Source organism: Eurosta solidaginis, chromosome 5, assembly GCF_040869045.1.
Source record: "Eurosta solidaginis isolate ZX-2024a chromosome 5, ASM4086904v1, whole genome shotgun sequence".
Lineage (NCBI taxonomy): Eukaryota > Metazoa > Arthropoda > Insecta > Diptera > Tephritidae > Eurosta > Eurosta solidaginis.
Window position 1 is genome coordinate 205,740,079 of NC_090323.1, and position 13,334 is coordinate 205,753,412.

Below are 13,334 nucleotides of genomic sequence, written 5' to 3' on the forward strand. Positions count from 1 at the left end.
TTCTGGTTTCGATAGTTTTTGAAACGTTCTTTCACGTGGTGAAAACTAGAAAGTCCGTCCAAACTTGCTTAGAAGTGTACTAAAAATGTAGAAAAAGAAGAGCACAAATGAAAGACAATGAGCCTTTGATTCCTTCGATGCCACTTTGGTGGCTGGTGAAGGCATCCTCAAATTTTTTTGATAGCATTTTTTTCGATGGCAATGGAGCCAAAATATCGGTCAGAAACTGGTTTGTGCTTTGCCTTTTGGGCATGACTGTTCATTAAGAAACTGAAGAAATGCATTGTTTATCTTTAACAGCTGTTTCTCGCAATTTCTTTTTTGAGTCATAAGCCACCTTTTCAACGACCGGGTCACATGATAAAAAGCGTTTCGAAATAGGAATCATAAATGATTATTCAAAAATAATCACATTTAAGGTACACTTCTCCCGACGAAACATTGATTTTCGAATAAAAAATACTTTTAAATTTGAACGTTTTCAATCATCTGGGGGTATGATATTTTAATATTTTTTGATAAAAATTTTCAAAAAATACTGGCTGGGATATAATAATTATCCCTTTGAACATTTTTATTTACAGATTTTAACGCACCTGCATGCTATGAATATTTTACCAGAAAATAAAGTGCCGTGTTTGGAAGAGCACTGTTTATGAAATCAACGTCGTAGTAATGGCAAGTAAAAACTGATATAAATTAGATTTTTATATTTTAAAAAGAAAAACGTTTCAAAGGCATATAGTAGATAACTATTAATTAACTTTAGTTATGATTAAGTTGTAAAATAATGTGAAAATAACATATAAAATATTAAAACAGACGTAAATAGAAATTATAAATATTGACTTTTAAGGTTACCACGGACAAATATTCACACAAAATAGGGAAATGTCAAAGTGCACATTACATGGCAAAAGAACACAATCTTAAGTAAAGAAAGAAAAGATTGTTGAGCAAGAAAAGTCTGAAAGGACTATTCATAAATTGTATAAATAATTGAAAGGAGGGGGTATTATGAGTTTTTAAAACAATTAAATGTACATATTGTTATGAGAGACATTGACCATCAGTTAAAATTTATAGTTTTCGTACATGAATTGATTACGACACACGTTTTTTGAATTGAGAGAAAAAATCTTTTTATCAAGTGTAAAAACCTTGGCATCATTTTAATTATTTCCATTGCCTGTAGCAGTAATTTGGCATCAAAAAGAAAAATAAACGATTAAATAAGAAAAACATAATTAGTACAACTAAATGGGTAGCGAAAAATAATTTAAAATTATTAAGATAAGCGTAAGGTTTAAAGTGAAATTAAAGCTAAAAATAAATCTAATTAAACAATAAATAGAATTGTTATAGTATAAAACAGTGTCCTGTTTTTGTTTTTTGTGTTTTTGCTGAATTAAAATGAGCAACTTCGAGGTATCTCGCTTTTGAAGCAATCAATACTCGAAAATAAATGAAATGAAATGAAATTGGATAACGGTGGGTTGTATAGGTATAAAGGAATCGAGATAGATATAGACTTCCATATCTCAAAATTATCAGTATCGAAAAAAATTTGATTGAGCCATGTCCGTCCGTCTGTCCGTTAACACGATAACTTGAGTAAATAGGTATACGAGCTTATCTGGACCCAGAATAGATTGGTATTGAAAACGAGCGAAATCGGATGATAACCACGCCCACTTTTTATATACTATATAACATTTTGGAAAACACAAAAAACCTGATAATTTAGTAAGTAATACACTTATAATGTTGAAATTTGACGTGTGGACTGATATTGAGACTCCTGATAAAAATTTGGAAACATTTTTTAAAATGGGAGTGGCACCGCCCAGTTGTGGTAAAATCAATTTTACAAATATTAATCATAAATTGAAAATCGTTAAACTTATCCACCCTTATCGCGAGTTTTATTTTCACCCGAAAATATTCAGTTTTTGTTCACCATATCGCAGAGGGTGGCGAAAAAATGTTTCGTGTTCGAAAAAGATTTCACCTTATCGGCAACTCTTTGTTCGGGCGAAATGAACAGCGGGGAAATCCAAATTTGTTCACATATATTTTACAGGCGAACGAGAGGAAAAGAAAATGGTAGTGATTTTTTCTATTGAAATTTGATACTCTTATAATTATATGTACTTTTATTATTAGAAATAAATCAATAAATAATGCACAATTGGAAGCTGAGTGGAAAAAAGTGAAATTCCTGTATTGTTAAGTATGTAAATTCTATTTTTTATGACAACCTATCAGTCGGCCAAGTTATCCATTGTGGACAAAGCGACGGTTCCAAGTTGTTGAGCACCTCACTGAAACAAGATTGGCTAAGACCCACTTCATGGTCCTTTCCAACGCCTTTTCCCTATGCGAAAAAACGAAGACATGTACTCAACTTTACAATTGCGGGAACTCCAAATTCTTGCATCAATGGTGACAAGGAGTTGGTAAGAATATCTAGCAAATATTAGAATGCCGACTTGTTTAGCCTGTAATATTGGCGAAAGCAAATTGGAAAAAAATTAACTTGTTATTCAAAAGTGCCGACAATAGTAATTTTTAGCTTACAGTGAATCACTTAGCTCCAAAGGGTTAGAACTGTCCCTTAATCGCCTCCGAATCGCTTTCATATTTATATTCTAATCGCGCTCAGTCAATAGAAACCTACGTGCAATACTAAACATTTTTGTATACATTTTTTATTTCTATTTTTGCTGTCTTTTAATGAAATATATGCTCGGTTACAAAATTTACACAATTGTAAGTAAATTATTTGTTCACTGCCAATTCGCAATAGAGCATCAGCTGTTTCGAAGTGAACTTTTGTTCGCCCGAAATTGCCGATAGGCGGAAAAAGTTCACCCGAACAAAAGAAGTGAAGCCGAAGAATTTTCCGCGTGAACTTCGCGATAAGGATGATCGTAACAAAATTCGGCAGAAATGTTGCTGCTTTTCCTATAAGGAATACTTAGAAGAAAAATTAATGAAATCGATTAAGGACCAGCCCACTTTTATATAAACAATTTTTAAAAGGGTCATGGACGAATAAAATAAGCTATATCTTTGTAAAAAAGAGCTTTATATCAATGGTATTTCATTTTCCAAGCGTATTTATAACAATAAATAGGAAAATTTTCAAATTTAAAAAATGGGCGTGGCACCGCCCCATTTATAACTAAGCAATTTTCTATGTTTCGGGAGCCATAATTCGAATCAAAATTAACCGATCGTAATAAAATTAGGTACACAGATTTTCCCTGTAGCAGCAAATATTTCTAGTAAAAATGGACGGGATCCGTAGACTGGCATAATAAGCTATAACTTAGCAAAAAATAACTTTGAATCAATGATATTTCACTTATCAAGTTTTATTGTAAGAGGAAATGGGAAGACTTGTTTTTTTTAACAGGCGGTGCCACGTGTTATGTAGAAAAGTAATTTATCTGAAATGAAATGTGCAATTGAAGCTGACGCTGAGTATATAATGTTCGGTTACACCCGAACTTAGACACATTTACTTGTTAAATAAATACAATGAAATCTACCTTGGACGAACACTCATTATCATTAGACTGTGTTCGCACAAGTGCCACATATTTTAATAAGATTATTACAATCTTCAAACAAAACATTGTTCTTTCAGAAATACACCGCACCAACCAATCTAGACCTGCGCTCGAAAAACACCATACCACTACGACGCCCTTTAAATCTAATTAAATACATTTATTTAACGAACATTTTGTTGACCTACAAATGGTATCTGTTTTGTCCGCCATTGAAAGGGTTTTAGTTGATTCTTTATTGAGAGAAATGCTAGCGTCCGTTTAGGGGGGTTTCTGGTCCGCTCAATATTATTATTAATCATAGTTTACAAATAAATTTATAAACTATTTTTGGTTAGGGTACCTATTTACTCAGACCATATGGTTCCCTGGTTCAATCAATATAAGTTGCCGACCCAATTTAATAGAACTGTCTTGGTCTTTACAAAAAAGAGTATTGGTGTAGAAGTGAAACGCGACTCATGAGAGAGGGGTGCCTGTTAAGAGGTTTATCTGTATGGATATATAGTTGTTTTCAATATTGGATACTCATTTCTGCCTAAACCCCATTTGACAATTTACGTCCTTATGTTGGCGTATAGCCAAAATTAGATGCAGGATTCCCCCGCAAGGGCAGGCACCTTGTCGTGGTGCGGGGGCTTAGTTGTATCATTAATCAGACCTTGCTAGCGGGTGATGTTGTAATAGTACCAGTATAAACACCGGACGATTGCAATGCACATCGCGGGTTTGGTCTGTTTATGAACGATGACCAAGTACTGTCAATCTCTTTTTATCTAGGAGTCCATGCGGCACCATTTTATTTCTAGCTTGTAAATCACAACTCCATAACATGCCTCTTTGTGAATTCCAGCGTAGTAAATTTTCACCTCGCTCTTCGGCTATGCAAATGAAATAGCACGAGGAGAAATTTTATTATGTCGGTTACGCCCGAGAGGAATCTTGTGTAGCTGTAGCTTTACATTTTTCCCCCGCAAAGGCAGGCACCTTGTCGCGGTGCGGGGGCTTAGTCGATTCAATAATCAGACCTTATCAACAGATGGTAATATAATTATATTGCATTCTATCCTGTTGGTTTGGGCTGGTTTTTGAACGATGACCAAGTACTGCCAACCTCCTAATCCAGGGGTGTTAAGCGACACCGTGCCCACTGGATGGTTTGCAGCCAGGAGGTTTACCAAACCGGCTGTATTATAACGGCGCCTTCCTGATACCGGGCCACCTCAGGGAGTAACTATGGCCTTACCGCGGTAAGGGGCGCTGCCGCGGCGTACCGTTTGAATTCCCCACTATATTACTTAGACTGCTAAACTCGCCTCGTCGAGTGTGTGGTCGTACGAACAAGATGATGAACTCAAACACTTATTTAAATAAATCAAACGAAAGGGCTTTGGCCGATCTGTTGGGACAGCTGGTGAGGGGTAGAAACACTTCACCAACTGGTTTAAGCAGAGGGGGAGGAGGTAGTGGAGGTGGACCTATGAGTAATTTCGGTGGTTCATCTAGTAGAGGGGGAGGAGGAGGTGGAGGCGGTTGGGGTGGAAACGCGCCAAATGATTGGAATCAAGGTGGTGGTGGCGGTTTCGGTGGTGGGGGTGGTGGATTCGGGGGTGGTAGTGGTTTTGGTGGTGGTGGTGGCGGCGGTGGCGATATCATGCCACTAATGTCACGTGGAGGCGGTATGAATATGAATGGTGGGGGAGGCTTTGGTGACGGCTACGGTGGCGGTATGTCACAAGGTGGCGGAAATTATATGGGTGGTGGTGGTATGTCGCGCGGTGGCAGGGGTGGTATGGACGACGACTTTGGTCGCGACGGCTTTGGAGGTCCTCCACCAGCTCCTCGTTCACGTGGCATGTGGGTCTCTGGATCCACAAATCGCAGTAGTCGTAATGCAGCGCCGGCTCCTTCATCACGTACAAGGAGCCGTCCATCGAATGATACGTCATCAAGAAGACGAAGAAGAAGCTTAAGCGGTTCAAGAGCACCACGATCATCAAGAAGTAATCGCAGCGGTGGTGCTTCTGCTTCACGCTCGTCTGGCCAGGCTGTAAAACGTAGAGCTGCCGATATTCCTTCACCAAGAGCAGCTAAGATTAGTGCATCATCCGGAAGTAGAGCGGCCACATCAGCTAGGCCGTCTGAAAGAAAGGTGCTAACTTCACTTGGTGGTCGTTGGTATCAATATTTCTTGGGGCAAGGCTTTACACCAGAAGAAGCTCGCAAGAAAGCTTTTGTGAATAATAACAAACCATTCGATGCTGTAACCGATGTGTTGGCAAGGAGACACTCAAGAAAACTAAGAACATCCGCAGAAATGCACATACGCCTTGGGATTTACGCAAAAGGTTTCCCTGAAAATATGTTAGACCCCGAAGATTTATCGTCTCTTGAAGAATTGATCATCGATGAGGTGGCCAACAATAGCACCGCATCGAAATTGCAATTTGAAAGATTAAGTAAAAAACCGGGAATGCTTGTTGTAGATTGTGCAAATCAAGCGACCGCCGATTGGCTCAAAGATATCATACCCAAGTTGACTAATTGGGAAAATCCTGAATTGGTAATTTGTGACGAAGATGACATTCCAGATGCCAACGTAATGACCGTCTCATTGCCAAGAAGTGCTGGCCAAGAATTTGATCAGACTTTGGCTATAATTCAAGCACAAAATAATGGTTTAAATACCGATTTATGGGAATGGGTGCAAGAACGTACCGATGCTGAAAGATTAATTCTTACCATGCGTGTTGATGACGAGTCATATAATACCATGAGAGATAGAAGGTTCAAAATATTTTACAAATTTGGTTTGGTTGAGGTAAATTTTGCTCGCTATCTACGGTACGCCATGAGTAAGAGACGAAAACGGGAAGAAGCGGCTGCTGCTATAAAGGAAGAAGAAGAAGAGAAAGGCGAAGGCGAAACCGAAAATGGGGTCGAAGACGATAAAGAAGTAAAAGAGGAAGAAACAGTTGAGGAGAATGCACCTTCTCCGCCACCCGCACCCGTAATCAGCGTAGAATAATATGTAAGTTTATAACGAAAAAATATATTGCTTATATACAAAAAAAATTCTATGCTTTAGAGAAGAACCAACAGAATGATAATTAGTGGGAAACACTAAACCAGTAAATCGCGGGTAGATAATTCATTACGGCTAATTTTATTTGTAATTATATATAACTAGCTCTAAAGGCCAATTACGTTATGACTAAGAGACTTATTTTTTGTGGAATATGTTTGTAATTTTTTGCGTTTTCAGTTTTATGCAATTTTCACGATTTTTAGGTTAAGGCACCATTAATCGATCACATTGGAAATGGTTATGGATATGGGTATGATGGTTACGACTATGGCGTTAGGGTTAAGGAAGTTTAATTAGCCCTTGCCCGGCGTACGTTGTAACGCCCGAGATCGAATGAATGTTGCGTTATATTTTCTGCTTTGTTTGCTGATAATTTAGTTTATTGTTCTGTAAATTGAATTGAATTTTGTACGCATATTTGGTGAAATTTTCATTTAAAACAATTTAAGATTGCTCGTTCGCATAGCCAAAAAAATTTAGATATAGATAGACTGAAGCTCACAAATGTTTTTAACGTCGCCAGGTTACTAAATGTCCAAAAGGAATAACAGCCAAACTCGAGAATGCAGTCAAACTTTAGGTGTTAAAATAACCTAAGTTTGTACGGCAGCCATAGTTCTGAAAAATCTCATTTGCATGGAAGGTGCCACGCCCCTTTTTTCCCAATTCCACAATTTTACTGGAGGTGTTAGGACAACGTCATATAGCTCCTTACCAATTTTCATTATCCTACCATTACTATATCCAGAGATATGCAGGGTGATATATTCCATTTGTATGTGAGGTGCCACGCCCCCTTTTCCCATTTCCACATTTTCTTCAGAATCAGATTTTTATATATATAGATATAATTGTACATATATTTTCACCCATTCATTCAAAATTCAAAAAGTTTATAACGCGTTTTTTTAAATGTGATTCCTCACCCCAAAGATTTCCAATTTATATTTTTTATGAATAAGGGGGACTTTTCATAATTTAACCCGTTTGTAGTATGCATACCAAATTTATTGTAAGTTCTTGTTTTTTAACTAAACCCCAATATGCTTTTATTATGTTCGTCAGACAGTAAATGCGGTGAATTACCTACCAACGGTTTGGTACATTTTCCATTCGAATTCGTTGTTGGCGCTGCTTTATACATACATACAATATGTACATTCATGTGTTTTATTTTACATTCAACATTTTATATTTACTTTTTCAGGTTTATAGTATTTGCGTAAAATAAACATTCTTCAATACTTGATTATAAATATAAGCGTGATGATTACTATCTTAAACAATTGACCACTGGGAATTATGAAGAGCACCTTGCCTAGCAGAGCGGTGAATGCGGTAAGTTTATGTTTGCGCATCTATTTTAGAATGTTTACTGCATGTGGAAAAATTATTATTTGACATTTGAGAAAACATATCAGCAAATTTATTAACCATGAATTTTGTTTTTTGGTGCAATTTTTTCACCTGCCACTGCGCATATATATACATATGTACATGTCCACGGTGATACAGCAAAACACAGGAAGTTGTATGAAATAAAAATAAAATAAAAAAATTTTAAGCTGTTCTTTTATATAAATAAAATGGAAAAAATATTTATGAGAAGTAAAAATATAAAAGTGGAGGCACATTACTTGGATTGGAAAGTTGGGAGGAAAGGAGATATTATTAGTCAATCAATTGCGCTCCACCTTTTTATTTTTACTTCTCATAAATATTTTTGCCATTTCTATGTCAAAATTTAAAAATCAAAGTTTAGCAAGAATTTGTCTTTATATAAGGAGACATTTTTGCTGATTTTTGTCCATTTATATAAAGGAAGTGCTTAAATTTTTTTTTCTCCTTTTTTTTTACATTTTCGCGGTGTCTTAACGTATCTGTTAAATTTTACGCTTGTAGATAAATGAGAACCAACATAAAAATCAACCCCAAAATTCCAATTCAATCCCAAAGTTCCGTTTGATTTTTCTAAATATCTCAGTCCGTGCGCCACGTATACGACTAGGGCCCACTCGCTTTTAAAACCCTCATTAATTCCTTGAATTTGATACCCATATCGTACAAACACATTCTAGAGTCACCTTTGGTCCACCTTTATGGCGATATCCTGAAATGGCGTCCACCTATAGAACTATGGCCCACTCCTTTTAAAATGCTCTTTAATACCTTTCATTTGGTACCCATGTCATACAAATACATTCCAGGGTTACCCTAGGTTCATTTTCCTAAATGGTGATCTTCCCTTATTTTGTCTCCAAACCTCTCAGATGAGTATGTAACGTTCGGTTACACCGAGGCTTCCTTACTTGTTGTATTGTGCAATCGACTGTCATCGACCTCTGAATTAAGTGTGAAATTTCAAGTCTCTAACTCATCGAGAAGTTATTAAAAGCTGGTTTGAAAATTTTCAGATTCTTATCTAATTATTTCGCTGCGTGCGTCACCTAACGGATTTTTTTCACCTTTTGTTGCATTGTCACGGTGTTCTAACCTATGTATGTATGTATTTATTTGAAAATTTGTTCCTAGCACAACCATTTTGACAAATTATTTAACAGTGCTAGTCATGAATAGCATGAGCTATAAAAATTGAACATTTATAATAATAATAAATTAGATTAATCAAATTAAATTAAATAAAGCGGATAATAGTGAAATATTCATGTATGTAAATGTAAATCTTAAAACTAAAGAAAAGTAATTAATAAATATTAAAAAACAGCAGTAGTGATGATAACCTTTGGCTGGTTATAGATCGAATAGTATTTAACAAATAAAGGAAGAAGACACAGAGCAAGGAAAAGGACTTAGAAATGAACATTTTAACAACAATTTGAGATCCAGTTTAAGAGTCGTTAAAAAATGATGTTAGCTCTTTTTTGAAGTGCAGATCATTACTTAAGAGTCGAAGACTTGTAGGTAGGGAGTTCCAAAGACGTATTGCAGTAACAAAGAATTGGCGCTCAGAGGTTAGCGTGCGGTATCTAATGACATGACTATGTGTAAAGTTTCACGTTTGTAGCTCAATCAGAAGTAACTTAAAAATCGATTGCAAGATTTGTATGAAAAGCGGGGAAACATTCAACCGACCTAATATAAAGGAAGTAAAAAATGTATTAAGATATTAAAGTTCAAAAAGTAAAATTAGTATTAGTGAATGTTTTGCAGTATTATTGAAGCATAAACACATGTGCCATGTACTAACATATTATTAATTTAATATTTTTGCATTCATTAATGTAATTTTTATTTTTACTATTTTTGCAGTTGGTTACCATCCACATAGTAAAAAGACGACGCACAACATCAATCATCATTGGTATTCGGAATATATATGAGTAAAAAGGAAATACGAAACATTTTGTGAATGGAGTAACATGTATGACGATTTGTGTATGGTGTGTAGCTTTCATATTATCAATTGTTTTAGAGATAATCATATAAACTAGTTTCTTATTTATTCACATTTCTAAATATTTGCTCTACATGTACAACTGTAAAAAAGTTTATTTTGTGCAAATTTGTTCGTTGAACGGCTTTTTGTCATGTAGTAAACCCATTACATATATTGATTTTCATAAAATTGTATGCCGTCGACATCATAATAAAAAGTCTACCTGAAAGACGATGCGATTGAAACCATCTTAAGATTGTTTCTCCGGAGAATGTAAAGATATGAAGAAGGAAAACGCCATTTGTCGGTAACAGTTAAAAATAGAAGATGATTATGAGGAATATGCATTTAATACAAACAAGTCAGAAGTTGATCAGTTTAACGCAAGTGTATTTGTGTAGAATATACTGTATTTAACATATATTTATTCGCTGTGGACCCTCTCTAACATTCCCTGGTCCTTGTATTTTACTACATACTTACGGCAATAATTAATAGTCGTAATTCATTTTGCAATCAGATATCACATAGATAGATAGATAATTAATAGAGGATCGCACTGCGACCATTGGTCTATTGTGCCCTCTTCACAGCACCTCATCCAAGCCGACATCTTTGATGAACCCTAGCAGTTCACCTGGCTTGAGGGATTTGATGTGAGAATGCTCTGGCCATGGTGAGCACATAAACTTAGCCCTACATCTTGAGATTGCGTCACACTCCAGGAGTACATGGTCCGCCGTCTCCGCTGATCGATCACAAAGTCGGCATGTGTTGCTCGATATTGTAACCAGCTTTTGCATGTGACTGTTCAGTCTACAGTGTCCTGTAAGAATAGCTGTTAGGATCCTTAGGTTATCTTTCGAGAGGCCTATTAATGCCCTATATCGAGTTGTGTTGTAACCCCCTAACAGTAACTTATGGTGTTTTCTTTTCTACACAAAAATGTCGCCTTCACGCCAACCCTTCAAAAAGTTGTGTTCTGTTGTAAAATCAGCTTAGCCTCAATAGAGGGCATCATTATCTTTTCTCAACAACCTACACCTAAAAATGGCCAAAAATGCAACATTACTTGCCCTCGCTGCCATTGACGGTGCAGAAACAGCCCTGTCCATTAGCTGATGAATCACACGAAGCTGAAGCGAATGCTATATTTGTACGTATGTGTCGCATCATGCCTCACTTAAAAGCAATTTGCGTTCACAGTTGGCAGCGAACAACCACAGGAACTGCATTTTTTTTGTAAAAATGGTTACAATTTTTGTTCCTTTCAAGTCATGCAGGGTGGCAATAAACATTTTACTACAATTTCACAGGGCGAAGTGAGAATCTTAAAAATGTTTTCCCCTGAAAATGGCGACATTTTCGTGTAGAAAAGAAATCACCATTATATTGTCTGAGGCCTGTGGCATATTACGCCAGTGTTCTTCCCTCTTTTCCCTTTCTTCTACTAATAGAACTAGTTTTCTAATTCTATTTCACATTAGAAGAACATAAGGTCGGCGGCCTAATTGTCTACTAACTTTGACCTCGCACTAAAATATAAAAATAAAAAAAAGAATAAAGAATAAATATAATATAAGTATAAAAAAATAAAGAAATAAAATAAAAAAAAAAAAAAACAGAGAAATGAAGAAATAAATTTAAAAAAAGATAAAAAAGAAATTAAAAAAAGAAAACAATCACCCGTATTCTGCATTTCAATTACGTTCCCGTTCTACGCTCCGCTTTAATCGAAGTTGGGTATTCTGCATTACGAAGGGAATCGTTACGAGAAGAGGAAGAGCAAATGATTTTACGAAATCAGCTGTTTGTACGGAATGTGTGAACATTGGAACAAAATAAATTGAAGAAAATTAGTAAAAAACACTGAAAAACGTTTATATTTTATTATCCATTTTGAACAAAAAAAGCAATAGAATATATTGCCGTCGTGTTATATTTTTTTGAGTGAAGTGTTTTCATAATTGTCAGGCATGCTTAACGAACGAAACGATATCATTTCGTTACGATAATCAACGCTAATAAACGAAACGAAGTCACTTCGAAGTCACTTCGTTTCGTTTATTAGCGTTGATTATCGTAACGAAATGATATCGTTTCGTTCGTTAAGCATGCCTGATAATTGTAAGTGTGATGTTGTCATTATTTTGACCAGTTCCCTGCCGTGGTCGCCTGGTTTTGTTAAAACGGATTCCTGCACGAATATAGTTGACATTTTCTGAATTTTATGGTTGCTAATTTCATTGCACTGGCCTAAAAAACATTATGAAGATTTATTTATTCTTTCCGCAAGGACTGTTTACGTTTTCGCTTCACCTTCTTCTACTCCGGCAGCTTGCTTTGGCATATAACTGAACCCAACGAACAGACACAAATTATAGCTGTCTATTATAATGGAATCAATGCCGCGGCATTATTTGTGGAGTTGGAAAGCAACGCATACGAAAATGGCCAGGCGATAATGGAAAGGCAAATATTGCGAGATTTGTGTAAGAAATTGAACTTAAAACTGGTAAAGTCTTAATAAGGATGCTTTCAAGTTTGTGTTAGATACTTTTGCGGGGCAAATACGTCCTAGGACTTCGACAGCGACATGTTGTTTTTGACCTGGAAACATATAAAAAACAATCATCATCAAGCCTTCTACGTTTCTTAACAAGTTTTACTTACTTTTTTGTTAAAATTTTGTTATAAATTAATAAAAAATAAAAAAAAAATATTTTTCCGCCAACAAATTTGCAACTTAAAAAACGGAACTACGATCGAAATGCAGAATACACAAAATCGAACGATTCGAAGTTGGATCAAAAGAGATTGGAACACAGAATACCAAATTTGCCAAATCTAAAAAATTCCAATCCAAGTCGAATGCAGAATAGGGGTGAATAATAAATGGAAAACAAAAAAATGCTTTAAAAATTAGAAATTTTTAAAATTGAAAAAAGAATTTAAAAGAAACAAATAAAAAAACGTTCAAATATAAAAAGAAAAATAAGAAGAAAAAGGAAGAAAGAAAGAAAAGGAAAAAAGAAAGAGAAAAGGAAAAAAGAAAAACGTAAAAAAAGAAAAACGTAAAAAAAGAAGAAAGTAAAAAAAAGCAAAAAAAAAAAAGGAAAAAATGAAAAAAAAAAAATGAAAAAAGTAAAAACCAAAAAAAAGGGGAAAAAATAGAAAAAGAACAATAAAGAAATGTAGGAAAATGTAAACCAATTCAAAGAATAAAAAAAAGGATTTTTAAAACAAAATAAAAAATGTCATAAATGACAAA

At 35.3% G+C, this 13,334-nt stretch overlaps 2 protein-coding genes across 11 annotated transcripts in view; both read left to right on the forward strand.

Annotated features, from left to right (window-relative positions):
* pzg (putzig) overlaps nucleotides 1-3,907 on the forward strand; it is a 40,722-nt gene extending 36,815 nt beyond the window's left edge. For 9 of the 10 annotated variants that reach the window (XM_067787721.1, XM_067787713.1, XM_067787715.1 and 6 more), the window contains exon 5: nucleotides 585-1,372. The gene's annotated coding sequence lies outside the window, so the exon portion shown is untranslated. Of the gene's footprint in view, nucleotides 1-584; nucleotides 1,373-3,655 lie in introns of those variants that run through there. The other variant, XM_067787723.1, reaches the window with a different exon arrangement.
* A 628-nt stretch (nucleotides 3,908-4,535) lies between these two features.
* Nucleotides 4,536-10,308, forward strand: LOC137252261 (uncharacterized). The gene is made up of 3 exons (XM_067787725.1): nucleotides 4,536-6,609; nucleotides 7,874-8,004; nucleotides 9,937-10,308. The coding sequence occupies exon 1, from the start codon at nucleotides 4,924-4,926 to the stop codon at nucleotides 6,604-6,606; it is 1,683 nt and encodes a 560-aa protein (XP_067643826.1). The 5' UTR covers nucleotides 4,536-4,923; the 3' UTR covers nucleotides 6,607-6,609; nucleotides 7,874-8,004; nucleotides 9,937-10,308.
* The last annotated feature ends 3,026 nt before the right edge of the window (nucleotides 10,309-13,334 follow it).